Source organism: Esox lucius, chromosome 17 (assembly GCF_011004845.1).
Source record: "Esox lucius isolate fEsoLuc1 chromosome 17, fEsoLuc1.pri, whole genome shotgun sequence".
NCBI classification, from domain to species: domain Eukaryota; kingdom Metazoa; phylum Chordata; class Actinopteri; order Esociformes; family Esocidae; genus Esox; species Esox lucius.
In genome coordinates this window covers 10,214,823-10,242,666 of record NC_047585.1, presented here as the reverse complement: position 1 = coordinate 10,242,666, position 27,844 = coordinate 10,214,823, and the positions used below count along the sequence as shown (strand labels likewise).

The following is a 27,844-nucleotide window of genomic DNA, read 5'->3' as shown; positions in this document are numbered from 1 at the left end:
ACGTTGTTTACGCAGTTATCTTCATAATGGCGACCGTGCCTGAGATGTGCCTATGCTTGTGAAAATGAAGCGAAGAAGAAGTTATTTATTATAAGAAAACGCCGGGGTTCCCCAAAGGAGGAATTTGCGTCGAAGACAGCGGATTTCCCAGCGTTTAAAGTACAGTTTTAGTCCATTGGTACCCCAAAATGATGAAGCTTAAGTCAAACCAAACCCGGACATACGATGGAGATGGCTACAAGAAGCGGGCCGCCTGTCTCTGCTTCAGGAGTGAAACTGAAGAGGAGGTGAGACCGAGGATGCAGTGATGTTGAGACTAGGTTGGGCCGCAGTTCATAAAAAGCACAGAAAGCAGGGTAGCCCTAGCTAGGTAGCAAGTGTTTGTCGCGGACGTCTTCTTCCATTGATATTCTAACAAGGAGGGGTAAATTAGTTCAACTGTAGATATTCTCTTTGATTGTTTTTTTAAAACTTTTTTTCGTTAAGTAATCGATCGGGTCGACCAAGGTAGAGCAATCGTTGATAGGTAGCTAGCCAGCAACAACTGAGCTAGTTAGTTTACTAGCTATCCTGCTAACTTGTACCTACGAATACATACAGCTGAGTAACGTTGTTTTAGCCTTTTTATTCAAGATAGCTAGCTAATAACGTTAAATTGCAACGATTAACCAAACCTTAACGTTACACACTATTGTATAACGTTCGATAACCTGATTACTTCGTTTTACTCTGTCACATACAGTAGCCAGCTGTCCGACGAATGCCAGTTAACGCTACTATCTTGATTGCTAGCTAACAGCATTGCTAACCGGCTGCTACCAGTAGTACCACATCTAGAGTAGACAGTTCGTTAACGCACGGCATCATTGTTACATGACTATGGTTGGTGTATTTCTGCATGTTTTATAGTAACGCACACACTGACCGATAATGTTACTTAGCTACGGACATAGCCGATGTCTCAAGTTGTATTTTCGACTTGTCATTATAGAGGTAGCTAGTGGTAACAAGTTAACGTTTATCTAAGTAGCCACACTTGCTATCTAAAGTATATGGCTACTGTTGCGTGATGCTATGTCTTGCTAATTAAGAGTTACGGGCCATTATCTGGGACTAGCAACAGGTAACTAGTAAGGTACTAGTTTTGATTAAATACGAAGAGCATACTGACACGCCTAGTTCCTTAACTAACGTTGTAGTGTTTGTCGAGCTTCTGTGTAGAGAGTACTACGGTATACTGTAGCCCATCCCCAAGTACACTACACATAGCTAGTTTGAACTGGCTCGCTGTCAGCACAGCATGTGGTTAGTTAAACCTGTAAAATAAAGTTGTTTTATTTCGATGAGTAGAGGACCGCCGTGACATGTCAAATATCCGTTGTGAATGACCAGTACTTCCCATTGGGCAGCAGTTCAGTTGCTTCACTGGGACGGCATCCTTATCACATGTCGCTCTCCGATAACTAACATGACCAATTTGTAATATTGCATGTAACCATCTTGATGCCACCGTGATACAGTCTAATGTACCGCTCAATAGAGACTGCTATAATCCGAAATGTTTTCAACAAAAAACAATTGTTTTGCGCAACAAATACTTCCTTGCATTAAGGAGAGTGAAATGTCTATGTAGTCAAGTTAAGCCAATATCAGTCTGACGGATAAACAGTATTGTAGTGATTTCACTTGAGATTTGCAAGAAATGTTAATTACGTTGAATTGGGCTCGGCTGAAACACTTCTCGTCTACAAAGCCAACTACCTCGGGGGGAAATGATTTTTAGGAACTTTGTTGGTAGTGCAGAACAAATTAAAATACCCGGATGGTAAGTGGAGTCCATGGAGATTATACACATTTCTCTGTAGACGAGAAACTTTTGCCTAGTCCTAATGCGATTCTATATAACTGACTTTTCTGTTAGGCAGTATAACCTCCCGCAACTGTATACTAATATATAGCTATACCTTGAGTGGCGGGACGACGCTAGGCTTGTATGTGCGCAAACCGCGAAGGACCTCAAGTGCGGCAAATGCACCTGCTACCTCTTAGTCTTCGACAAGGCCAACTGCATCGATAATTACTTGGCAGTAGAAAAAGTAGATTTAATCAATTAGTTGGATATATGTGGAACTATCAGAAAAATAACAAATATTGAAAAAATGCAGGAGGCTGTGACTAGAACAGTGGAAAGACATGTACAAACAAATTGTTCTGCACTTTGAAGAAAAATGCACATTTAAGAGGGTACACAGTGGAGCCATGACGACAGAGCTTGAAGTGGGCTTGTTGAAGAGGGATATGTTAATCTAAAACAATTGTGCCATTGTGTGCTTTTCAGAGTTGCTTTTAGTTTGGCTTCATGGCATGAGTTTTTTTTTTAAGTGAGACATTATCTTGTATGCATACTGTGGTTTAGTTTTTTTTAGGTTAACATGTATTTCATGGTTCCAGGTTGTTTTTAAGCAATATAAATGAAATTATTGATCTCTTTTAAGGAGCATTCAAAACGTAATATTCTTTAACGTCAACGTTTGAGATTTGTTTAATCTCATAGCACATCCTTTGTACGTCTGCATTGTTGCATTTGAGATTAGTTTCAGTGAAAGCAATATATTTAATGGCACATTTTGGTATATTATATTAATTGCCACAAAACACGTATATTTCTCATGATTGCGTTCTTGCTGGAACTGCAAGTAGCACCTGTCAAACTCACCTAAAACAGGCAGACTTTTCTATGGCCAAATTTGATCTGCTTCCCCCAGTTATTATTTCAGAAATCTAAAATCCTGCTTATATGATCTGTTATTTAACAGCAAGGGTGTGCTTTATGAGGTTTAATTAAAAATAACCCAAATACTCGCACTCATAACAATGAAAAGGAAAACAATCCAAGGACGCTGAGATATAGCAAATTATAATTTAATCCAAACTGAAACTAAACAAAAATTTACCAAGTACACAAAAATAACAGACTTTATGCCTTCATCCGTGCACTGAAGTGCCAGATGCCTTTGTATTTTAGCCTGAGCGCAAACCATCTCTCAGCTGTACTATTAAAAAATAAAAACATTTATTTCACTTTCACACTTTAGGAATAAGCTTGTTTTCCTGCTTTAATCAAGCACATATCCTGAAAACACACTAGCCAAACAGAAAGTGATTGGGGATAACGTTATAAGTATTCATGCTTCTTGTTGCTGGGACTTTCAGTAGTAACTGTATTGGGCATTCTGCATATGTTTTTGCATCACGTCTGAACGTGCTCATCTGCATAGTATGGTCTACAAATCGTCAGTGGTCACAGTGCCACCACTAAGCCTATTATATGCTAATAAGATGTTAAAACAGCCATTGGCAAAAGCCCTGCAGTTCATGGATGCTATTTGTGGTAGAGGTAAACTTAATAAGATGCTTTAGTCAGTTTTAAACAATGCTTACTGGAGTCCAGCGAAATTTTCAAACTTGGCATAATGTTAATGTGTGACAACTTCATCTAATGTTGACACTCAACAAACATATAGCTTCATAGCATAGTGGTTAAAGTCACAGCCTCTCAAGTGGGAGACCTGGGTTCAAACCCAGTGAGGGAACAATATTTTTCACTTTTAATTGCGGGCTGTCTGAACTATGTTTGCCTGGTTCCTTTTCTGGTTTTTAACAATGAACCATTTCAATCACAGCTAGCGTGTGGCTAATGCCAGACATAGCTCAACATTTCACTTAGCTTAATCCTTGAATATTTTTGTGACAACTTTGTGGGTTTCTCAATAATACACTCCTCAAAAAAGTTAAGGGAACACTTCAATCGCACATTGGGTCTCGATGAGGAAATGCATTAAAGATCAAAATCTTTACTCAATATTGTGTAATTAGTTGAGAACAAAATGACATAACGGTCAATGGAAACCAAAATCACCAACCGATTGTGGACTGAATTCCAACTCAAACCAAAAATCAAAGTAAACAATTGAAATCGCAGGCTGTTCCAACTTGCGTGAATTTCATCATGGCAATTCATAATGTGACTTAGTAGTGTGTATGGCCTCCACGTGCCTGTATGCACTCCCGACAATGTCTGGGCATGCTCCTGAGGAGATGTTAAATGGTGTCCTTTGGGATGTCCTCCCAGACCTACACCAGGGCATCAGTAAGCTCCTGGACAGTCTGTCATGCTACTTGGTAGCGTTGGATGCACCGATAAACAACGTCCCAATTGGATTCAGGTCTGGGGAATGTGAGGTCCAGTCAGTTTGAGGGCCAGTCAATTGGCCTTTGTCATCCAGGAACTTCCTACATACTCTGGCCACATGAGGCCGGGCATTGTCCTGGACCAAGAGGAACCCAGGGCCCACTTCACCAGTGTAAGGTCTGTGGATTTCACCCGGTACCTAACAGCAGTCAGGGTACCGTTGGCTAGCACGTGGAGGTCTTTGTGACCATCTAAGGATATGCCTCCCCAGACCATCACAGACCCGCTGCCAAACCAGTCATGCTGGATGATATTGCAGGCAGCGTAATGTTCACCACGGTGTCTCCAGACTCTTTCGCATCTGTCACATGCTCTGTGTGAACCTGCTCTTGTCTGTGAAGAGAATAATTCTGGTGTTCTCTGGCAAATGCCAATCGAGCTGCACAGTGCTGGGCTGTGAGCAGAGGTTCCATTAAAGGATGTCGTGCCCTCATGCCACCTTCATGGAGTCTGTTTCTGACAATTTGGTCAGAAACATCCACACTGGTAGCCCTCTGACGGTGCTCCTCCCGTTTCTCCTCACACAAAGGAGCAGATACCGGTCCTGCTGCTGGGTTGATGCCCTTCTTTGGCCCTGTCCAGCTCTCCTCCTATAATGGCCCATCTCCTGGTATCTTCTCTATGCTCTTGAGACTGTACTGGGAGACACAGCAAACCTTTTTGCGACGGAACGTATGGATGTGTCATCCTGGTGGAGCTGGACTACCTGTGCCACCTGAATGGGCTGCAGGTACTGCCTCATGCTACCAGCAGTAAAAAGGACACTAGCAAAATGCAAAACTAGAGAAGAATAAGTCAGAAAGGATAAGGAGAGAGCAATTGTCTGTGGCCACCACCTGCACAACCATTCCCTTCTTGGGGTTGTTTTGCCACCAAAAGGTGTTGTTTGTCCAGCACATACTCGATTGGATTGAAATCTGGGGAATTTGGAGGCCAAGTCAACACCTTGAACTCGTTTTTGTGTTCCTCAAACCATTTTTTGCTTTGTGGCTGGGCACATGTTATGGTGAAAGAGACCAATGCCATCAGGGAATACCATTGCCATGAAAGGGTGCACGTGATGTTAAAGGAAACATGATTGATCACACCAGCCCAACCGAGAACACCCCACCAGGACTGCAGTTTAGGAGGTGCTCGGACTCAGTCTTCTTGCCATCACAATTTGGATCAAAGTCGCTTAGATCCTTATGCGTGCCCATTTTTCCTGCTTTTGTCACATCATCTTTGAGGACAGAATGTTCACTTGCTGCTTAATATATATCACCCACTAGCAGGTGCCATGATAACGAGATTATCAGTGTTATTCACTTCACCTATCAGTGGTCATAATGTTATGGCTGATCGGTGTAAATCTGGTATTAAAATTATGAACATTTGTGAATGAGAGAATAGACATACAATCACCACCATCTTCTTCCGCTTATCCGGGCCGGGTTGCGGGGGCAGCAGTCTAAGCAGGGATGCCCAGACTTCCCTCTCCCCAGACACTTCCTCTAGCTCTTCCGGGGGGACACAGAGGCGTTCCCAGGCCAGCCGGGAGACATAGTCCCTCCAGCGTGTCCTAGGTCTTCCCCGGGGTCTCCTCCCGGTGGGACGGGACCAGAACACCTTCCCAGGAAGGCGTTCCGGAGGCATCCGAAGCAATGCGGACCAAGCTCCTGCTTCGGTCGTACAGGGACCTGACAGCCCTTAGCAAAGGACCCAGGACCCCATATTCCCGAAGCACTCTCCACAGGATGCCGCGAGGGACACAGTTGAATGCCTTCTCCAAATCCAGAAAACACACGTGGATTGGTTGGGCAAACTCCCATGAACCCTCCAACACCCCGTAGAGGGTATAGAGCTGGTCCAGAGTTCCACGGCCCGGACGAAAACCACACTGTTCCTCCTGAAGCTGAGGTTCTACTATCGGCCGTATTCTCCTCTCCAGCACCCTGGCATAGACTTTCCCAGGGAGGCTGAGAAGTGTGATGCCCCTATAGTTGTAACACACCCTCCGGTCCCCCTTCTTAAAAATAGGGACCACCACCCCGGTCTGCCATCCCAGAGGCACTGTCCCCGACCGCCACGTGCCTTGCCACCGAGGAGTTTCTTGACTACCTCAGTGACTTCAGCCCGGGTGATGGACGAGTCCACCTCTGAGCCATCAGCCTCTGCTTCCTCAATGGAAGACATGATGGCGGGATTGAGGAGATCCTTGAAGTACTCATTCCACCGCCCGACGACATCCCCAATTGAGGTCAACAGCTGCCCACCTCCACTGTAAACAGCGTTGGTAGGGCACTGTTTCCCTCTCCTGACGCGCCGGACGGTTTGCCAGAATCTCTTCGAGGCCAGCCGATAGTCCTTCTCCATGGCCTCACCGAACTCCTCCCAGGCCCGAGTTTTTGCCTCCACAACCACACGGGCTGCAGTCCGCTTGGCCTGCCGGTACCCGTCAGCTGCCTCAGGAGTCCCACAAGCCAACCAGGCCTGATAGGACAACTTCTTCAGCTCTGCCGGAAGTGGGAGTTAAAGATCTCTCTGACCGGAGACTCGGCCAGACATTCCCAGCAGACCCTTACAGTACGGTTGGGTCTGCCGAGTCTGTCCAGCTTCCTCCCCCGCCATCGGATCCAACTCACCACCAGGTGGTGATCAGTTGACAGCTCTGCCCCTCTCTTTACCAGAGTGTCCAAGACATACAGCCGCAGGTCAGATGAAACGACAACAAAGTCGCAGTGGTGTCCTGGTGCCACGTGTACTGATGAATACCCTTATGCTTGAACATGGTGTTCATTATGGACAAACTGTGACAAGCACAGAAGTCCAATAACTGAACACCGCTCGGGTTCAGATCAGGGGGGCCATTCCTCCCAATCACGCCCCTCCAGGTGTCACTGTCGTTGCCCACGTGGGCGTTGAAGTCCCCCAGTAGAACGATGGAGTCCCCAGTCGGAGCACTTTCCAGCACCCCTCCCAGAGACTCCAAGAAGGTCGGGTACTCTGCAATGCCGTTCGGCCCGTAGGCACATACAACAGTGAGAGACCTATCCCCGACCCGTAGTTGCAGGGAAACGACTCGTTCACCGGGGTAAACTCCAACACATTGCGGCAGAGCTGGGGGGCTATAAGCAAACCCACACCAGCCCGCCGCCTCTCACCATGGGCAACTCCCGAGTGGTGAAGAGTCCATCCTCTCTCAAGGAGTGTGGTTCCAGAGCCCAAGCCCTGCGTAGAGGTGATCCCGACTATCTCTAGTCGGAACCTCTCAACCTCACGCACAATCTCAGTCTCCTTCCACGCCAGCGAGGTGACGTTCCACGTCCCTAAAACTAGTTTCTCCGTGTCCAGGGTTCGGGTTGTCGAGGCCCCCGCCTTCGACTGCCGCCCGATCCTCTACGCACCTACCCCTTATGGTCCCTCCTGCAAGTGGTGATCCCACGGGAAGGCGGCCCCACGTCGCCCTTTCGGGCTGAGCCTGGCCGGACCCGGTGGGGAAAGGCCCGGCCACCAGGCGCTCGCATACGAGCACCAACCCCGGGCCTGGCTCAAGGGTGGGGCCCCGGCTGTGCCATACCGGGCGACGTCATGGTCCTCAAAATGTTTTACATCATTAAAGGGATTTTGAAACTCTCTTAGTCTGACCCATCGCCCAGGACCTGTTTGCCTTGGGAGACCCTACCAGGGGCATATAGCCCCAGACAACATAGCTCCTAGGGTCACTCGGGTACTCAAACCCCTCCACCACGTTAAGGTGGCAGTTCATGGAGGAGAGATCATCGATCTATTTAATAAATAAATTGTGACATTATAACATCACTAGCTAGTATTTCAAATGATTGAAACCTGGCTTGAAAAGACATTTGTGGTGATGTTATGGATTCACTGGACACTTGCTAGCTTCTGGTCGAGTTTTTCACAGCATTTTTAAAACTAGTGTGAGCAATTAGAGAACAGGGACGTCTGGTCACCCTATTTTAGAGGTGTCAAAAGACTGGGGTGGGCTGCCATAATGAGTGGCTGGTAGATTTTGAATCTATCTGGCACAATTGCTGGTGAACCAAAAGCTTAACTTGAAGCACAGGCTAGATTAATTAAGTGCTTTTAAGGCTGCGAACTATGTCCGAGCACTTATTGAAAATCAGAATCACAAAAATCCCTATTATTCCTAACTGATTCTTCTCTAGTTTCGCTAGTACCCTTGTCACTACTGGTAGCACGAGGCGGTACCTGCAGCCCATTCAGGCTGCACAGGTAGTCCAGCTCCTCCAGGATGGCACATCCATAAGTGCTGACGCAAGAAGGTTTGCTATGTTGAATGCCAATCAAGCTGCAATGTGCAAAGATTCTCCTTACAGATCTCATATCCAAACACCAACAATGGCATTTGTTATTTTGAATCTTTTGTCATTAAAATATTAAGGAACATAACTTTTGTATGTTCCTTAACTTTTGTATGCCCACTTCAGGTTGGTGGAGAGTGCCTGCCTCAAGTGGAGGAGTTTAAGTATCTAGGGGTCTTGTTCACGAGTGAGGGAAGGATGGAACGGGAGATTGACAGACGGATCGGTGCAGCTTCTGCAGTAATGCGGTCGATGTATCGGTCTGTCGTGGTGAAGAAAGAGCTGAGCCGTAAGGCGAAGCTCTCGATTTACCGGTCAATCTACGTTCCTACTCTCACCTATGGTCATGAGCTTTGGGTCATGACCGAAAGGACAAGATCCCGGATACAGGCGGCCGAAATGAGCTTTCTCCGCAGGGTGGCTGGGCGATCCCTTAGAGATAGGGTGAGAAGCTCGGTCACCCGGGAGGAGCTCAGAGTAGAGCCGCTGCTCCTCCACATCGAGAGGGGTCAGCTGAGGTGGCTTGGGCATCTGTTTCGGATGCCTCCGGGACGCCTTCCTGGGAAGGTGTTCCGGTCCCGTCCCACCGGGAAGAGACCCCGGGGAAGACCTAGGACACGCTGGAGGGACTATGTCTCCCGGCTGGCCTGGGAACGCCTCGGTGTCCCCCCGGAAGAGCTGGAGGAAGTGTCTGGGGAGAGGGAAGTCTGGGCATCCCTGCTTAGACTGCTGCCCCCGCGACCCGGCCCCGGATTAAGCGGAAGATGATGCGATGCGAACTTTTGTATGATTGGAAAAAAAATATTGATATAAGAAGCATTTTAAGAAGCAACTTTTAAAAATGTAATTTATGCCAGGGTACAGAAATGACAAAACATCGGCACCGGCTATTGTGGTGTATGAATTGTGGTGTCTGTCTGTATCGGTCAGCAATTTTCTCATCGTGCAGCTTACAGTGCAAAGCATGCGAAGTGATGGACACAGCATCATTAAGTGTAGTTTACAGTGCAAAGCGCACACAGTGATGGAAAATGAGAAGTAATGCGCAACAGATTCCGGATCCATGCAAAATAGATGCTGGCACAAACAGAGCCTTATCTTTTTTTGCTGTTGTGGCAGGATCTGGCTCTACAGGGCAGGAAGTGAAAAAATAAAAAGCATATCATTGGATGTATTAAAATGAGACAAGTGCGTAACATCATGTAATCCAAGCAAAATCAAACCTGAGTGATTCAGACTCAAGTCACGTGATCGGATAAGGCTCTGCAGACAAAATATATAGATTTTTCAAACTTAAGTGATAGTAATTACACCTGCCTTATTTTAAATGTTGATTAAACTCAGTAAAAGTGCTGCTTTTGCTGTGCATGCACTTTAAGCTATGACCTTACAAGGGAAAGTCCCTGGGACTTTTGTCACTTTACCTCCAAATGTAGCACCCTGAGAGAAGTTTGGGTCGGCGATTTAGGCAAGCATATACAACAAAATAATATAGAGATTTGAGTCTTCGATACTTAAAATGTTGTATTTAATTTTTTATAATAATGTAAAAAGGCTCTTAGCGTGTGAAGAATTACTTGTCAGAGAGTGAGCCACATGGCAGTTAAATAACACTGTCAGTTGACTCCATTAACAACTAAGTAGATGAAAGACTCAAGTTTGCATAGGCTATATACCACATTTGGATTTAAAATTGCCAGGCACTTGGATTTGGTTAAGTATCAGGCTTACAGTCTACTCTATTCAGCAGTCCTAGCTTAAAGCGCTACCCTAGGGATATTCAGCGCTTATCCTACCAGGTCAGGAACCTGCAGGTTTTGTGTTCTAACTCATCTTTACTACATACTGTTTTAAACTGACGTGTTCACCAGGAGTTGCAGTTTAGGAGAGCGGGGTAGACCAGTGAGCCCTGCACATCGAACATGCGTTTTCTGGCAGACCCCCAAATGTCTGTAAAACGAATGTCAATGATAACATGTTTGAACTCAGACTGCTAGCATGCACCTTAGCCAAGCTGTAAGATTGTTTTGCCATGGCTTTATAGATTCTGCAGCGGTGTAAAGTGGTTTTGGAAACATTGACACAAACTCACACAATGCCACACAGAAACAATCCTAGATATTTGTTTCATAGTTGTGAAGCTTTAGAGCGCCTCTGTGGGAGACAATGAGTCCTGTCGGACACAAAGCTTATTCAGGCATAATACCTTTTATGGCTTTTAGATTTTCATGGCTTCACATCAGTCCAAGCTGGAAGTGTGTAGTTGTTACAGTTCCACTTCCACATTGATTGTATATTTAATTATTCTTAAAAAATTAATGGGTATGTTTGATTCAGAAGTCCAAATGTATATTTCTCCTTTAAGTTATTGACTCCTTAGATGTTATTACAGATGTTGTTTCGTCAGACATGGCATGAAGCTAAATGTTTACATTTCTACCGCAGTTGTAGTGACTGTCATGAATTTGGGGTTGACATATAGGCTATTGTTTACGGAAATTTGACTTGAAATTTGGTTAAGGTTTCACAGTTGCATTATGTTACAACAACAGGATAGCTGGCAATTTTATCAGATTTCAGTTAACCGTACTGGCCATAGGCTAGCTGTGTTTTTCCAGGATTTTGTGTTTTTAATCATAGACAGTCAGAAACAATGGAGAGATTTATTTAAGGAGCTGCTTGCAGTTCATGTTTCAGTAGTAAATTCTGACCAAACAAAGGGCATTATTTGTGTTTAACTCTTTTCCATTAAATACGTGATTTATTTTCTTAATTTGATAATGCCAGCTATAAATTGCACTCTGGCTATTGTTTCCTTTTAACATATTTCAGGTGTACCATTCTTTCTGACATTCCTTGTTTTTTGACTGTATCTGTTGAACATTTCACAGCATTTGGATCTGCGTTGAAGATTAAGGAATAATCTTCAGTTCTCTATCTTTTTTTTCTGTAGGTGCTGTTGGTGAGTAGTAGTCGACATCCAGACAAGTGGATTGTGCCCGGTGGAGGAATGGAGCCAGAAGAGGAACCCAATGTAGCGGCAACACGAGAAGTCTGTGAAGAGGTTTGTTTCGTACCCATTGTCTTTACAATCTATTATCATCAACATTCCCATACCTCTTAGTAACCAGATCATGTCAGAGAATCTGTATCTTGCAGAAAGACTGCTCACCAAGTTTTGAGCCTACCACATTGTTCCCAGATGGTCAAAGCACATCCACTGTTCATGTTTCCATAGTCTTTATGGGCAAAGCTGTTGGTCTCTAACACTGTGTTTATGTATACTGAACCACAGCAACATCCACAGAAAGCACCCACTGTTAGTATTCCAGAGTCATATTACACAAGAGTGTTAAATGGCTAATGGGCTATATTGAGATTTAACACTGCCCTTTACACAATGAGATGGCTGTAGGCCAGATAACCAAGCCACAGGTCCTTCAGTCATGGTCAAAAGGAGCATGTTCTCTCTTTTATAGAGATAATTTGTTTAGAATAATTTTGGGTGGTGTCCAGATTTCCATGTATTATACAAGGTTATATTGGGTGACTGGCTTTTATGGCTGAACTAGACAAGAGATGTCATGCCTCAGACATACTCTGAAACATGAGTTTCAGTTAAAGAGCTCATCGATTGATTGAGACATTCTACACTGCAAGCAAAGAGGCTGGTCTGCCAAGCAAGGCTTGCTTGAGGCGGCATCATTTTACTCTTCCTATCTATTTTTCTGATCAACACAAGCATTGTTGAGTTGAGACAGATGCCCAAAAATTACTTTGTAATCCAATATCAATGAAGAAATATTCTCAATCATAGATCTGCATTGAAATAATTCTAGAATTCACCCTTCACAAATTGAATGACTTATTATATTTCTACCTTCTAATAAAACAAAAATAATAGAAGTTGCTGCAATAATGTAATTACCCATTGCTGTAGAGTTGGTGGAACGCTAAATATTTTCTTCTTTGTGTGAATATTGCCATAAATCAATAGTATTCATTTTCTAGTTGTTAATTGGCATCACAATGTCTTTGTTTAACCTTTGCTTCTGATGAAGAAAATGTGTTTTGAAATGACTGCAATGAAGGGGATTCTCTTCACTTTATTGCTCTGGTGTGTAGTTGTTGAGAAAAGCAAATTGTGTATGACTAAAACCAGAGTAGACTAAAACCGTTTTCAGTGTAGCCCTCCAAAAAACATTTTGACTTTTCCCATACGATGTCTTTAGTCTAGCTTTGTAGTTGTTTGATGCAATTACAACCATGTGTCTAGTCATATAGGTCTCCACTGGCTTTGCACATCTGGACACAGCAATGTTTTCCCATTTTTATTTGAAAAATTGCTCAAGCTCTGTCAAGTTGGATTTAGACATGACCTTTTTTTTTTCTCAAGGCTCTCCATTCAGGCTTTGGCTGTATGTTTGGGGTCATTGTCCTGCTGAAAGTTGAATGTTATCCTAACTCCCAGGTATTTTGCAGCATTTCTGTGCTGCATCCATTTTACCCTTTGTTTCCAAGCTTTCCAGGCCCTGACCCAAGGGTTCCCATAGAATGATGCACAAGGCTGGGATGGGCTACAGGACAATAGGCAAGCAGCTTGGTGAGAAGGCAACAACTGTTGGCTCAATTATTAGAAAATGGATGAAGTTCAAAATGACGCTCAATCTCCCTCGGTCTGGGGCTCTATGCAAGATCTCACCTCGTGGGGCATCAGTGATCATGAGGAAGGTGAGGGATCAGCCCAGAACTACACGCCAGGACCTGGTCAATGACCTGAAGAAAGCTGGGACCACAGTCTCAAAGAAAACCATTAGTAACACACTATGCCGTCATGGATTAAAATCCTGCAGCGCACGCATGGTCCCCCAGCTCAAGCCAGTGAATATCCAGGCCCGTCTGAAGTTTGCAAATGACCATCTGGATGATCCAGAGGAGGAATGGGAGAAGGCCATGTGGTCTGATGAGACAAAAATAGAGCTTTTTGGTCTAAACTCCACTCGCCGTGTTTGGAGGAAGAAGAAGGATGAGTTCAACCCCAAGAACACCATCCCAACCGTGAAGCATGGAGGTGGAAACATCATTCTTTGGGGATGCTTTTCTGCACAGGGGACAGGACGACTGCACCGTATTGAGGGGAGGATGGAGGGGGCCATGTATCGCAAAATCTTGGCCAACAACCTCCTCCCCTCAGTAAGAGCATTGAAGATGGGTTGTGGCTGGGTCTTCCAGCATGAACATGGCAACTAAGGAGTGGCTCCGTAAGAAGCATCACTAGGCCCTGGAATGGCCTAGCCAGTCTCCAGACCTGAACCCATTAGAAAATCTTTGGAGGGAGCTGAAAGTCAATATTACCCAGCGACAGCCCCAAAACCTGAAGGATCTGGAGAAGGTCTGTATAGAGGAGTGGGCCAAAATCCCTGCTGCAGTGTGTGCAAACCTGGTCAAGAACTACAGGAAACGTATGATCTCTGTAATTGCAAACAAAGGAATTTTGTTTTAGATTCCGTCACTCACAGTTGAAGAGTACCTATGATAAAAATTACAGACTTCTACATGCTTTGTAAGTGGGAAAACCTGCAAAATCGGCAGTGTTCTCCCCACTGTATAGATAGATAGATATAGATATTTAGATGTCTTTTGATGACATCTGGAAGCGCATTATGGGGTTAAAAAATCCTGAAAACCTCTCTTTCCAAAATCTTCCTATCCAACTATGGTAGTTGTATTTGACCATTGTTACAAAGATAATTCCGTCTAGTCTCGTTATTGTCAACCAAAAATATTTTTTGTTTCGTTTTTGTGTTTTCTGTTTCTTTTTAGTCAGTTATAATCTTGTCAACTGCCATTGAAAAATAAGTATTTAACCAATATTTTGAACGATGAATCCAAAATCTTCCCTCACAGTGGATTTGATAGACGACGGTGCCTCTCAAATTTGCCTCTGTGTTTCGCTAGTGTTCGCAATTGGCATATTGGACCTGAGAGAATATTTGTTTTTAGCGTCCCTCTTTTCATGGGGCATTTTTTGGGAGGCTTCCCACTGAGATGTCATTGCAAATCGTCCATTGATTGTGTAAGGGGGAGGGGATTGCGGTCACTGCGATTGACGCATTTTGAGACATTGCTGTGGAGTAAAGTTTGTCAGCCCTCAAGAGCTCCCTAACGGCATTGGACCCCAAGAAGTTGCCTGCCTTACCTGTTCACAAGCTGTGCGTCTCACCGGCACATCATAATTCAGGGGTTCAGACTCTATCAAGTCACATGCTCACAGTGTACCTGCTCTCAACTGTGAAGAGAACGGCCACCAATGGCGGACCCGCCAATTCTAGTGTTCTCTGGCGAATGCCAATGGAGCTGCATGGTGCTGGGCTGTGAGCACAGGTCCCACTAGAGAATGTCGGGGCCTCATGCATCAATCATGGAGTGTTTCTGATACTACTAGTCAGAAACATGCACACCGGTAGCCCACTGAAGGTCATTTTGTAGGGCTGGATGTGCTCTGGCGGTGTTCCTCCTGTTCTCCCTCCCATGAAGGAGCAGATACCGGTCCTGCCGCTGGGTTGATGCCCTTCTACGGCCCTGTCCAGCTCTCCTCGTGTAACGGTCCATCTCCTGGTATCTCCTCCATGCTCTTGAGACTGTACTGGGAGACGCAGCAAACTTTCTTGCGGCGGCACATGGATATGCCATCCTGGAGGAGCCGGAATACCTGTGCAGCCTGAATGGGCTGCAGGTACCGCCTCATGCTACCAGTAGTGACACGGACACTAGCAAAATGCTAAATTTGTGAAGAATCAGACAGGAAGAATAAGGAGAGCGCAATTGTCTATGGCCACCACCTGCAAAACCATTCCCTTTTTGGGGGTTGTCTTGCTGTTGCCCCTCCAGTGCACCTGTTGTCACTTTCATTTGCACCAAAGCAGATGACATTGATTCACAATCGCTTATGCTTCCTAACTGCACTGTTTGATATCCCTGAAGTTGACTTGTTATACTGTGATGATTCCCTTTTCCCTTAATTCTTTTTAGCATTGTGTTCAGGGAAGAAGCAGTCATCTGCTATTCTGTTTATAAGGGAGTGGGCAGCACAGTCACCAGATCTCAACCCTATTGAGTTGTTGTGTTCTTCTGAAGAATTTGGTTCTGGATTTGCTTTGAATGTTTTTTTTTATCTTCATTATGTAGTTTTTGTGGGCTTTGTATTAACCAACTGTGGGACCTCACAGAGACAATGTATTTAACCTGAAATCATTTAAAACACCTTGATTGTAACCAGGTAGTCTTGATTCAACAATTTACGTGACTTCTAAAGATGATGTGTTGTACCACAGCTCATTCGGGTGTGTCATAACAAAGGTGGTGAATTTATATGCAATTCATTATTTCCTGTTTCATAGGTGTAATTCATCTGGATCTATTTGCTAATGATTTTTTTGGCTAATTCTTGAGTAGTGGCAAAAACACATGATTGACAGCCTCCTGAAAAAGTACAGGCACTGCTGCGTCTTTTTGACCAGGGCTGAGGTGTTGAGGGTCCAGGAGGAGGTCCTTGGAGATATGGACACCCAGTAATTTGAAGCTGGATACACGCTCCACCTCAGTGCCATCAATGAGAACTTGGGTGTGACTGCAGCCTTTAGACTTCCTGTAATCCACAATGAGCTCCTTGGTTTTCTTTGCGTTGAGGACCAGGTTGTTGTAAGCGCACCATTCCGCCAGGCGCTCAACCTCCTCCATGTAGGCTGAGTCATGTTACTGATCAAGCCTACCACCATGGTATAGTCTGCAAACTTGACGATGATGTTGGAACCGTGTATAGGAACGCAGTCATGGGTGAAGAGGGAGTACAGGAGGGGGCTCAACACGCAGCCTTGTGGAACACCAGTGTTCAGGATCATGGTGGAGTAGGTGATGTTGTCTAACCTGACAGACTGGGGTCAAGTCCAAAGTCCAGTTGCAGAGAGAGGGGCTAATCCCTAGGTCATGGAGTTTTTTGTCCAGCCTAGAGGGGATGACCATGTTGATTGCTGAGCGAAGTCTATGAATAGAATTCTCACATAGGTGTTGGTTTTGTCCAGGTGGGTCAGGGCAGAGTATAAAGCTGTGGAGATGGCATCCTCTGTAGACCTGTTTGACCGGTAGGCAAACTGGTAGGGATCCAGTGTTGGGGGAGGCAGGACTTAAGGTGGGCCAGGACTAGTCTTTCGTAGCACATCATGATTGTGGGGTTGGGTGTGCGACAGGTCGGAAGTCATTTAGGCTAGACTGGTACAGTGTTTGTGGTCTTGAAACACGTTGGGACAACCACCTGGGCCAGTGACAGGTTGAACATTTCAGTAAAGACCTCAGCCAGCTGTACAGCACATGTTCTGAGCATGTGTCGTCTGGGGCGAGTTCAACTTTATTGGCTGGCTCTTTGTTGTCCATGTCAATTTAATCTAACCATGGAATGTTTCCCCCCTTAGTCAGTTTTGTTTGGGGAGGTGAGGGTGAAAAAATCAAACATCAGAACTGCACCATGGTCCTTTGAACCAGCAGGTCTCGGGACACTTAATAAATGGGGGACTGGTTAGTTGTGAGAATACATGTGAGAATACATTCCAACATAAATATAGAAAGTGACCCAAAAGTCCTGCCTGTCTGACTTGCTTGAAATGCAAAAATAGGTAGGCAATCATCGACATTGTGCCGGCTAGCTATTGTACCAAGATTCACGTATCACTATATACTCACCAGTCACTTCATTAGGTACACCGTGCTAGAATCAGTTTGGACCCCCTTTTGCCTTCAGAACTGCCTTAATTCTTTGTGGCATTGGTTCAGTAAGATGCAGGAAACGTTCTCCAGGGATTTTGGTCCATATTGACATTATAGCATCACACAGTTGCTGCAGATTTCTCGGCTGCACATCCATGATGCATATCTCCCATTCCACCACATCCCAAATGTGCTGTAATGGATTAAGATCTGGTGAATTTGGAGGCCATTTGAGTGCAGTGAACTTATTGTCATGTTCAAGAAACCTGTTTGTGATGATGTGAGCTTGGTGACTGTGGTCATGAAGGGATGGATAGTTGAGCAACAATATTCAGTTAGGCTGTTGATTTTAAACAATGTTCATTTGGTACAGAGGGCCCTCAAGTGTGCCAAGAAAATATCCCCCACACCATTACGCCCACCCCCAGCCTGAACTGTTGATATAAAGCAGGATGGATCCATCTAAATGTTGCATGGAAATCGAGACATCAAACCAGGCAACATTTATTCAATCTCCTATTGACCAATTTTGGTGTACCCATGCAAATTGTAGCCTCAGTTTCCTGTTCTTCGCTGACAGGAGTGGCACCCGGTGTGGTCTTCTGCTGCTGTAGCCCAAGGTTTGATGTATTGTGTGTTTAGAGATGCTCTTCTGCATACCTTGGTTGTAATGAGTGATTGTTTGAGTTACTATTGCCTTTCTATCAGCTCAAACCAGTCTGGCCAATCTCCTCTGACCTCTGCCATCAACAAGGCATTTTCTCCCAGATGTTAGAAATCGGCCGTTTTGTATAGTGGTTGTAATAATTAGAGAACTGCTGCTCGCTGGATATGTTCTTTATGATGACCATTCTCTCTAAACCCTAGAGATGGTTGTGTGGGAAAAGCCCAGTATATCAGCACTTTTTGAAATACTCAAACCAGCTCGTCTGGCACTTGGTTTTAACTTCAGAAGATAACCTTGACCTTGTCTATATGCCTAAATGCATTGAATTGCTGCCACGTGATTGGCTGATTAGATATTTGTGTTAATGAGCAGTTGAAAAGGTGCATCTAATGAGGGTATAATGAGTGTCAGAGGACAAACATGGAGCAGTAGTGAAGTGAGAGCACATCTCAGAAAGTTCACAAAAACTCTGAGCTGTTCAAACATTTTATTGACAAAAAGGAGATATAAGGGATTTCGGCGAAAGATGGATCAGTGGCGTTTCGAAGTAGAAAGAAAATAAACAACAGTACATGAAAGTACGCAATGCATTACAGAGCTGGCACTGGAGATGATCAAGATTGTGTGGTATGATGACCTTGATAAAATTTGTGCTAGGCAGCCCTACGACATTGTTGTGGTATGATATACATGCATTGGGGGATTAGCGCATAGACCTCAGATTTGATACTGCCAAGAGGATTGCATTCAAATTTTTGTGCCAAATATCTGCTTAATGAGTGAAGTGAAATTCCAACCACATGGTTTTTGCTTAGAAAATTTGGTCTGTTGGAATTTGGCCCGCGTAAAACCCTTTTTGGCAGAAATTGGAATGGGGGAGAAAAAAAAGTATAAACTTTTGTTTTCATTTGGACTACGCAAATGGCCTAATAGGTGAGAAAACAAACTTGTATGTCATCCTGGTAGGCTATGAATGCTATTATGCGGCTAAAATTCTGTTTTTGTAGGGAGGCCGGTAGACCCGGCCTCCCTTCCTCATCCTCTGGATTGAAAAAAGTATGTCATGAATTCAATTGATGTTCCATCCTCATGTATAACCATTTTCATTGATGGTCATACTTGGACCCGGTCCATCTAAGCAACACACAAGTAGATAATCTATTATAAGATGTTAGCGTTTGCTTGATGTAACATTAGGTAGTTGGGTAGCTTGTTTTAATATCTTGGTAAATACCTTGCTAGGGTCAGAAATTTCCGGAATGGCAAGGGAACTCTGACCTCTGCGCTTTCTGTGATTTGAGCACCCTAATGATATCTTGCAACTAGCACATCATTCATCATCCTGCAAAGTAATGATGTTTTAAAATGTTCTTTGTCAGTGCAGAGTAAACTGCAGCCTGTGGCTCCTGGTAAATCTCAACCATGTCATTACTGGAGTTGGGCCACTGTTAACAAGGTTGTACATGGGGAGCTGAAGCATCTCCAGCCTGGACCTCAGGACATAAGCCACTTGAATGTTGTAACGAATATAAAAAGTACACCACCTTCTGATTCTCTGCCGTTGCTTTATGTGACGCTAGATTGATTTTATGTGCCTGGCATTATTTGTGGCCCAGGTCCAGCTTCCTTGACTGCCTTCACAATGTTCCTGTCCGTTGTGACAGGAATTGTTGTTTGGTTTCAGGTTTTTTGTACTCGGACACAGTTCCTAATTGCTTCTGTCAGAGGCACACTCGTGTCTCATAGGGCCATGCCTGTAGCACCAAAAGGAAGATTGGTAACATGGCTTGAACGTTCTCAACCACGCAGTAATGGATGCATACTTGCTATAAATATGCCTACCTCTTTGCTTTGCTTTTGCCCCGTCAGAATCTGCAGCTAAATTGGAGTGGAGACAAAATTTTGCTTTGTTGCTCCTGTTATATCAAAATTGTGGTTGTGTTGCCAGTCCCATTGGCTAATGTTGTTGAGAATTGGTGTCATACTGTTAACGTGTTATGTTATGTTAAACATGATGGGGGGTTGTTCAGTTCTTCTCACCATCATACAAAACATGTGCCTTTGTGTGTACCTAACCAAATGCCAGTTTGAAATGTCACAGTAAAGACAGTGTTCTTTGTTGCCAGGTAGGTCCTCTCTAACTACCCTAAGGCTTACGTTCCAGAAAATAATCAGATAATTTAGCTTTCTGAGAAATTATACTTTGAGCATTGGATGGAAACTCTGAAAGTCTGTAGGCTATGTTGTTTATTCCTGGAAAGAATGTTTGAGTGAGAGAGTGCAAGAATGTTGGTTAATCATTTAAAAAATGGTTGTCAATGACTGTCCATTCCATTATGATTTTTTGAAGTGATAATGTTTCAAAAACCACCCCTCAAGTTAATTTAGTAAGGAAGATTATTTATTGTTTGAAAATTGTGGCAAATGAGGAAATATTTGCAATGATCAAACACAGTATGTGATGTTCTCCAACAACCAATGGGTTTGCTTGGTGTCCACAAAGCATGTTTTTACATTCTTTGTACTATTCACTGATTGTGACTTTAAAATACAAAAGACGAACTATAACTATGAGTGTGAATGGAATTTGTATTAAATTGCGTTGAATACAATTTTACCGATCAAAAGGAAAATTCAACATCCTGTGGGGGTGTGTCCAATTGAATACACATTGCACCTCATGAGTTAAATGGTAGTCAGTGACCCAGCGGAAGCCATGTAGTCAGGAATGCAGCTTCACAGTTCATGTTCTTCAGTCATGTTATCATGATATAAAGATAATTGCCTTTTTGAGAGGGGGAGGTGGTTCAGCTAACCAGCCCAGAATTATTTGTAACAGAGACCGAGATGATCCAGACCTTTTCTATTTTCCATTCACCCCCATATGATCTGGCAGGAAAGCATGAAGGCTGTGGGATTGATACTGGAGTATATACTACCCAGGGAGTCCAGGTTTATTAATAGGCTGAAACTGGAACCTGAGAAGATACTAGAGAAGCCAGCAGTATATATCTAAACTTGGCCCAGTACCCCTAACTATCTCACTGGTACACAAACAACACATGCCTTTTTTTATCACACTTGGAGATGTGTACGAAATGCATGGTGTGAACCATGTCCAGCTGAGCTACTGCTGTATGCGGGTTAAATACTTAATCTAGCATAATAATTGTCTGATTTTTGAAAGTAACACAAAGTACAATAAAGGCTAGACACATATTACACTGATTGTTCGTTATTCCTTCAGTGGCACAGGACCATAAGATGGAATTAGTTTTATCTACATATTTGTTTATTTTAATAGTGTTCTGATTCACTTATTGTTTTTTTCTTTTTACCAGGCAGGTGTGAAGGGGACTTTAGGTCGTCTAGTTGGAATATTCGAGGTGAGTTTGATTTTCTTAGGAGTGGTTAAAGGGCGGTTTAGAGTAATGAAAAGTATTGACTTTGTTCTAAGACAATAAAACACAAGGTCAACATTTTCATTTCTTCCAGAACAAAGAGAGAAAACACAGAACCTATGTCTACGTTCTCATCGTAACGGAGGTCCTGGAAGATTGGGAGGACTCGGTCAACATTGGTGAGGGGCTTTCATTTAAATGTGATTACACTAGATATGTTATATTAAGGGTTAGAACAGAGAGTGAACATTTTTTTACGACACAGGCAAGAAAACCTAAATAGTTGTACAGGTCAACCACCACAAGGTTACTGACTTCTTCCACATGGCTGGAATTGATCACCTAGTTGCCCCAATCTTATTAGTTCAGCCGCTTCGCTAGCTAGCCAGATAAACCAAATACACTGCTGGAGAATTGCACATCACAGACAACTTGATAACAAGTGTAACTTCATCACCTCAACAGCCACTCACAAATTAAAGTACAAACCTATGCACTAGACACCTACTTTCTCATCATGTGGTGTTAGCAAACACACAGCTCAAATGTACTGGAGAACTAGAAGCTTCATAATTATTATTGTTGATGATGTATTTCATTACTTATGCCACAATGATGTCTCTTCCCATTACTTTAACAGGGAGAAAAAGGGATTGGTTTAAAATAGACGATGCCATACAAGTGTTGCAGTGTCACAAGCCCGTGCAGGCCACCTACTTCAGTCCTCTAAAGGAGGGTTGTCTGACTAGCAACGGGACCCCCCTGGTGACCACAATAGGCGAAGACCTCTCTCCCACCTATAACATCAACCAGAGCTCTGTGTCGGGTATCAGATAACTAAAATACAACGCTGAAGCAACGCCAGGAGCTCTCACCACCACTGTCACACTTTTTTTTTTTTTCTTCTTGTTTTTGTCTCCTAACAACATGGTTTGCCTTGCCAATTCTTCTGTGCCAGAATTGTGGCGCAGACTTGACAAGTGTTGGGTGAAGATTCTGAAACACTTTGTAAATGTAAATGTAATTTTTGACCCCCTTTTATTTTTCATTTTATTGGAAATTGCATGAAGCATCCCCTACTCCCTGGCTTCCCTCACTCTACTACCTTAACTCACCCTTAGTGTGGTGTTTATTGAATGCAGCAAGAACTACTTTTTACTATTGTGATGTAAAAGTGTATACTTAGTGCTTAAGCTCAAGGCTTTCGATGGTCTTTTTAATGTCTCCTCTTTTTTTGGTTGTTTTCTGTGTATGAATGTGCCCAAGAGCGTGTTTTCTTCTTTTTAAGGATTGGAAATGTTCTCTGTATCTAAATGGACAGAACTGTGGGAAGTGACTTGTTTTGCATGAGCACTGGTATGTTTTGTGTTACACATTGGAGTGACCTGATACGGATTCTGATTGTGCAGCAGATACTCTTTTGTGGTAATAGGTCTTTGGATTCTCTTCATTTAGCTCTGCATTGTGGCTCTTGGTGTTAATATCTCACAGGTTTCATCAGAAAGTTGAGGCCCTTTTCCACATGGATTTATGACCCGATTGTCAAATATACATTTTCCCTCAGTCTGCAAGCAAGTTAGTAATTAAAATATTTAGAAGAAAATATAAATGGAATGACTACTCAACTAAATATTTAGAAGAATTCCCCTGTAGAAACTTTTTGTCCACTGTGTCTTTACCTACTTTAACTGTCCTGTAGTCTGCTGGTATTGGTTCGATACGCAGACACTTCAGTAGTGACCAGATCCCTTACTGACCAGTTACCTGTTTACCATTTGGAATTGACTGTCAAGTCTTCCCCAATTTATTGTCCAAACGAGGGTGAAAAGACTTGGGGGAGTGCAGTACCATCTACCAACTGACAGTTGCTTCACCCAATACATATCACCTTATACTCAATCCAATGTTCAGATTCTCCCCCCTACACTTTAACCTCAGTTTACAGCAGTTGTTTACATTGTGTCAATAACATTCATTTTCCACTTTAAACAAGCATTAGTAGACAGGTATTTTAGATATTTTTTAGAGGGAACTTTTCAGTAAGGCCTTTTTATTTTTACTTTTCTTTAGTATTGAATCTGCATCCCCAAACAAATATCCAATCACCTGCTTGACCGTGTAAGTAATGGAATCTAAAATGCTGTCTTAGGCCAGATGCAGAACAAACAAGACTTGTACAGTTTGAGACCTCATTTTTAACATGTAAAAATGCTTTTGGATACTAGTTTTTTTTTTCTCTTAAACGTCTGGCAAAAGTCTCTGTAGCCAATCTGCTATACTTGCCTTGGATGTGGCATGGAGCAGCTGACTCAATACTGTGAAACTGGAGGCGCTGTAGATAGCATGTAAGACGTTTTATTGTAAATTGTTAATTTCTGTATAGATCAAAGGTAAGAGTACAAATGACACAAAAAAAAAAAAACTTTTCTCTGACGCAATCTGTGAGTGCTATATGTTGCTCAACTATGGCTGTAGAGTTGACTCAATTCCCAAAGGGCGGTGTTGTCTTTGGTGGTTTTGTTGACACATGGCTCACAGTACATGTTGAGGCTAAAGAACAAGCAAATGGCTTTGTATAGGGACATGTTTGTGTGGGGGGGTTGTAGACCCCATTTCCAACAATGATAAAAGCAGATACGATGCCTCCGTTGTTCAACAAGGACAACAAGGTTACCCTTGAGACAGGTGTAAAAAAGAGAATTATTTCGAGTTGAACTGTTGACATACAATTGAGGCTCTGCTGAGCTGAGTACTGTTTTCAAACCACTAGTCCACATACCACTGAGCTGTAACGTCATAATCCCAGTCTCCTGACAGAACCAACACATGCGTACTAGACACTACATCTCACCATGATCTCTTCTGTCATTGTTTCAGTAGATCATTCAACCTCCAAACCAAGCATTACATGTGTTCTTAGTCTCAGACTCTGATGAATGCCTTTTCTCTAAATGGTAGCTGATAGTGTCTTTTTTAAAGGCTGTAACTAAAGTGCTGAGTGGATTACTGATATCTTTACAAATGCATTAGTAATTTCGCCTCTCACAGAGGAATGAGACTTTGAACCTGGATTTATTGGCTTTTTGTTTTAATGAGCTGCATTGAAAGGTGTGGGGGACAAAGTCTTGGAATGGTCTATAGGAAAACAGACTTTGTCTCCTTGAGCAGAAGACATTTAGGCCTGTTATTGAATTCTAGGGTCAGCCTTCCTAAAAGTCAAATTATTTTCTTTGGAAGATTTAATTGACCAGTTGAAGAGGTTTAAAGTTCCTAGAAAATGGGTTTGAGTGAGGGCAAAGCAACAAGCACTGTCAAACGGATGTGTGGGTATACATAGGCCTAGCAGCCAATGAATGACCATGTTTTTTATCCTTTGTTCTTTATGCAGAATTTTCCTGACGAGACAATGTCTTGTACACACACTAGCTGAAGCAGCACTTACATAGTCAGAGGCTCTCCGATAGCCTTAACCTTAGGATTTAGTCAGTGATAATTACATGTGTATTTCGTCCCATCTCTCACACAATTCTGTTAACACCTTATGTTAATACAACAGGTAATAGAAGTTGAAGTGGAGTGGGAGTTAATGGATTCAATGCTTTCTAATTAGAAAAGGGATAAGTAGGTTTAATGTAATATATCCCTTGCTCTCTTCAAACTCTCTTCAAACAGTGAAATCTGATTGGAAACCATAGGATGAATGAATGAAAGATGGGTGGCTTTTAAAAGGCTTAAATGCTGGCCTCTTTTCAGATAGGCCTCAGTCTTTCATCTCAGAGTGATGTAAAACTTTGCATTGGGAGTCTAATTTCATATTTAGTGAAACATTGGGTGATAATGTTTCACCTGTTCAAAAGAAGGCCAGGAGAGGGCAAAAGTTGTCTTGTAATCTCATGTAAAAGTGCAGCATTTTAACCACTCCTCTTATCATTTCTTGATCCCTTCACATGTATGGACCTGGAACTTAAATTGAACAGCTGACCAATTATTTAATACTTTAGTTCTAGGTTAAGGTGAAATTAGGATAGGAGGCAAAAAAAATCTACTGAGTATCACCTTTGACATCAGATTGTGATAATCATATCTCTAAGAAATGATTAGCACCACCTAGTGGTCAGTCAATATGTGAAAAAAATTTGCCCAGTCACCAAATGTCCGGTTGAGGATTGAGCAGTATTTAATTGCTTTGTGAATGCAGTGGAACTCTGACAATTACTTAACTTCCATTGTGGTGTAGTTAGGGTGCTACCCACTTGCTATGAGGAAATTGATTAGGTGAAATTGTGATCAGATGTGATTTAGTGAGAAAAGCTATTTGGAAAAACTAAATGAGTATACTGTGTGCAAGCCCCTGATCTCAGCCATGAGTTCCTATACAAATGTAGTAATTGTTTTCTCTAAGCTTTATGTCACTGGAATTTATTTTTCTCTTGTCGTCATTTGGGACTGGAATAAACCAGTGTGAGAAGACAGAAGATTGTAATATAAATGTGCCAACAAATAAACACCAGTATTTCACATCTGGAGTTCATTGCCTATTTATAATGCTTACTGGAGACTGTTCCTGTTGCTGAGCTGGCTCTGATTTTACCCAGAAACAACAGGCTTTTGTACCCACTGAATAATATACATAGAACAGGAATATACCGCTGCATGCCAAAATTTGTTAAACTAACTACTTTACAAATATGGTATAGAATACACTCACCTAAAGGATTATTAGGAACACCTGTTCAATTTCTCATTAATGCAATTATCTAATCAACCGATCACATGGCAGTTGCTTCAATGCATTTAGGGGTGTGGTCCTGGTCAAGACAATCTTCTGAACTCCAAACTGAATGTCAGAATGGGAAAGAAAGGTGATTTAAGCAATTTTGAGCATGGCATGGTTGTTGGTGCCAGACGGGCCGGTCTGAGTATTTCACAATCTGCTCAGTTACTGGGATTTTCACGCACAACCATTTCTAGGGTTTACAAATAATGGTGTGAAAAGGGAAAAACATCCAGTATGCGGCAGTCCTGTGGGCGAAAATGCCTTGTTAATGCTAGAGGTCAGAGGAGAATGGGCCGACTGATTCAAGCTGATAGAAGAGCAACTTTGCCTGAAATAACCACTCGTTATAACCGAGATATGCAGCAAAGCATTTGTGAAGCCACAACACGCACAACCTTGAGGCGGATGGGCTACAACAGCAGAAGACCCCACCGGGTACCACTCATCTCCACTACAAATAGGAAAAAGAGGCTACAATTTGCACGAGCTCACCAAAATTGGACAGTTGAAGACTGGAAGAATGTTGCCTGGTCTGATGAGTCTTGATTTCTGTTGAGACATTCAGATGGTAGAGTCAGAATTTGGCGTAAACAGAATGAGAACACGGATCCATCATGCCTTGTTACCACTGTGCAGGCTGGTGGTGGTGGTGTAATGGTGTGGGGGATGTTTTTTTGGCACACTAGGCCCCTTAGTGCCAATTGGGCATCGTTTAAATGCCACGGCCTACCTGAGCATTGTTTCTGACCATGTCCATCCCTTTTGACCACCATGTACCCATCCTCTGATGGCTACTTCCAGCAGGATTATGTACCATGTCACAAAGCTCGAATCATTTCAAATTGGTTTCTTGAACATGACAATGAGGTCACTGTACTGAAATGGCCCCCACAGTCACCAGATCTCAACCCAATAGAGCATCTTTGGGATGTGGTGGAACGGGAGCTTCGTGCCCTGGATGTGCATCCCACAAATCTCCATCAACTGCAAGATGCTATCCTGTCAATATGGGCCAACATTTCTAAAGAATGCTTTCAGCACCTTGTTGAATCAATGCCACGTAGAATTAAGGCAGTTCTGAAGGCGAAAGGGGGTCAAACACAGTATTAGTATGGTGTTCCTAACAATTCTTTAGGTGAGTGTATATATATATTGTATTTATAATTACATTTTAAATAAATTACATGTAAAATTATATTGTCTCACAGATTTTACCCGTAACAAAACTATTGACATTATATTATTGTTATATAATATTAACCTTTTCTCATAGAGCTCCACTCCTGTGGAATGATCTGCCAATTAAGGTTAGAAATGCAAACTCAGTGCAAACTTTCAAGTGTCTACTAAAAACTCATCTCTACAGCACGGTTTATAATTAGGTGTAGCCTGGCCCGGGGGCGTGAAGGTGACCAGTAGGCTTGATACTGTCCACACTTGCTGTCTTGCCAGGTGGGCTCTCGTCACCACTGGGATACCCTCCCTCCAATGCCTTTCGGGGGAAGAGTCACTGGCTTGTTGTTGACTCTCTGTTACTCACTTGTGCAATTGGGCTGTACGCTGCTAGCAATACTCGGCCCTCATTCAGGGGGTTGCGGTTGGTGGGTGTCCCTTTGGTTGATGCCTGGCAATGTGGGTGGATTGATTTCATGCCTGTTGGGC

The 27,844-nt window shown here is 43.2% G+C and overlaps 1 protein-coding gene across 1 annotated transcript; it reads left to right on the top strand.

The window, feature by feature from the left end:
• On the top strand, positions 1 to 25,925 carry nudt3b (nudix (nucleoside diphosphate linked moiety X)-type motif 3b). Its single transcript, XM_010902453.3, has 5 exons — positions 1 to 287; positions 11,531 to 11,641; positions 21,346 to 21,390; positions 21,500 to 21,584; positions 22,046 to 25,925. The coding sequence occupies exons 1-5, from the start codon at positions 189 to 191 to the stop codon at positions 22,240 to 22,242; spliced, it is 537 nt and encodes a 178-aa protein (XP_010900755.1). The 5' UTR covers positions 1 to 188; the 3' UTR covers positions 22,243 to 25,925.
• The last annotated feature ends 1,919 nt before the right edge of the window (positions 25,926 to 27,844 follow it).

What these genes read in the sequence shown, in the direction of transcription:
- nudt3b (XM_010902453.3), top strand. Translation starts at nt 189, where the DNA reads ATGATGAAGCTTAAGTCAAACCAAACCCGGACATACGATGGAGATGGC. An exon ending in GGAGTGAAACTGAAGAGGAG is followed by an intron (nt 288 to 11,530) that starts GTGAGACCGAGG and finishes TTTTTTCTGTAG; the next exon opens with GTGCTGTTGGTGAGTAGTAG. An exon ending in CACGAGAAGTCTGTGAAGAG is followed by an intron (nt 11,642 to 21,345) that starts GTTTGTTTCGTA and finishes TCTTTTTACCAG; the next exon opens with GCAGGTGTGAAGGGGACTTT.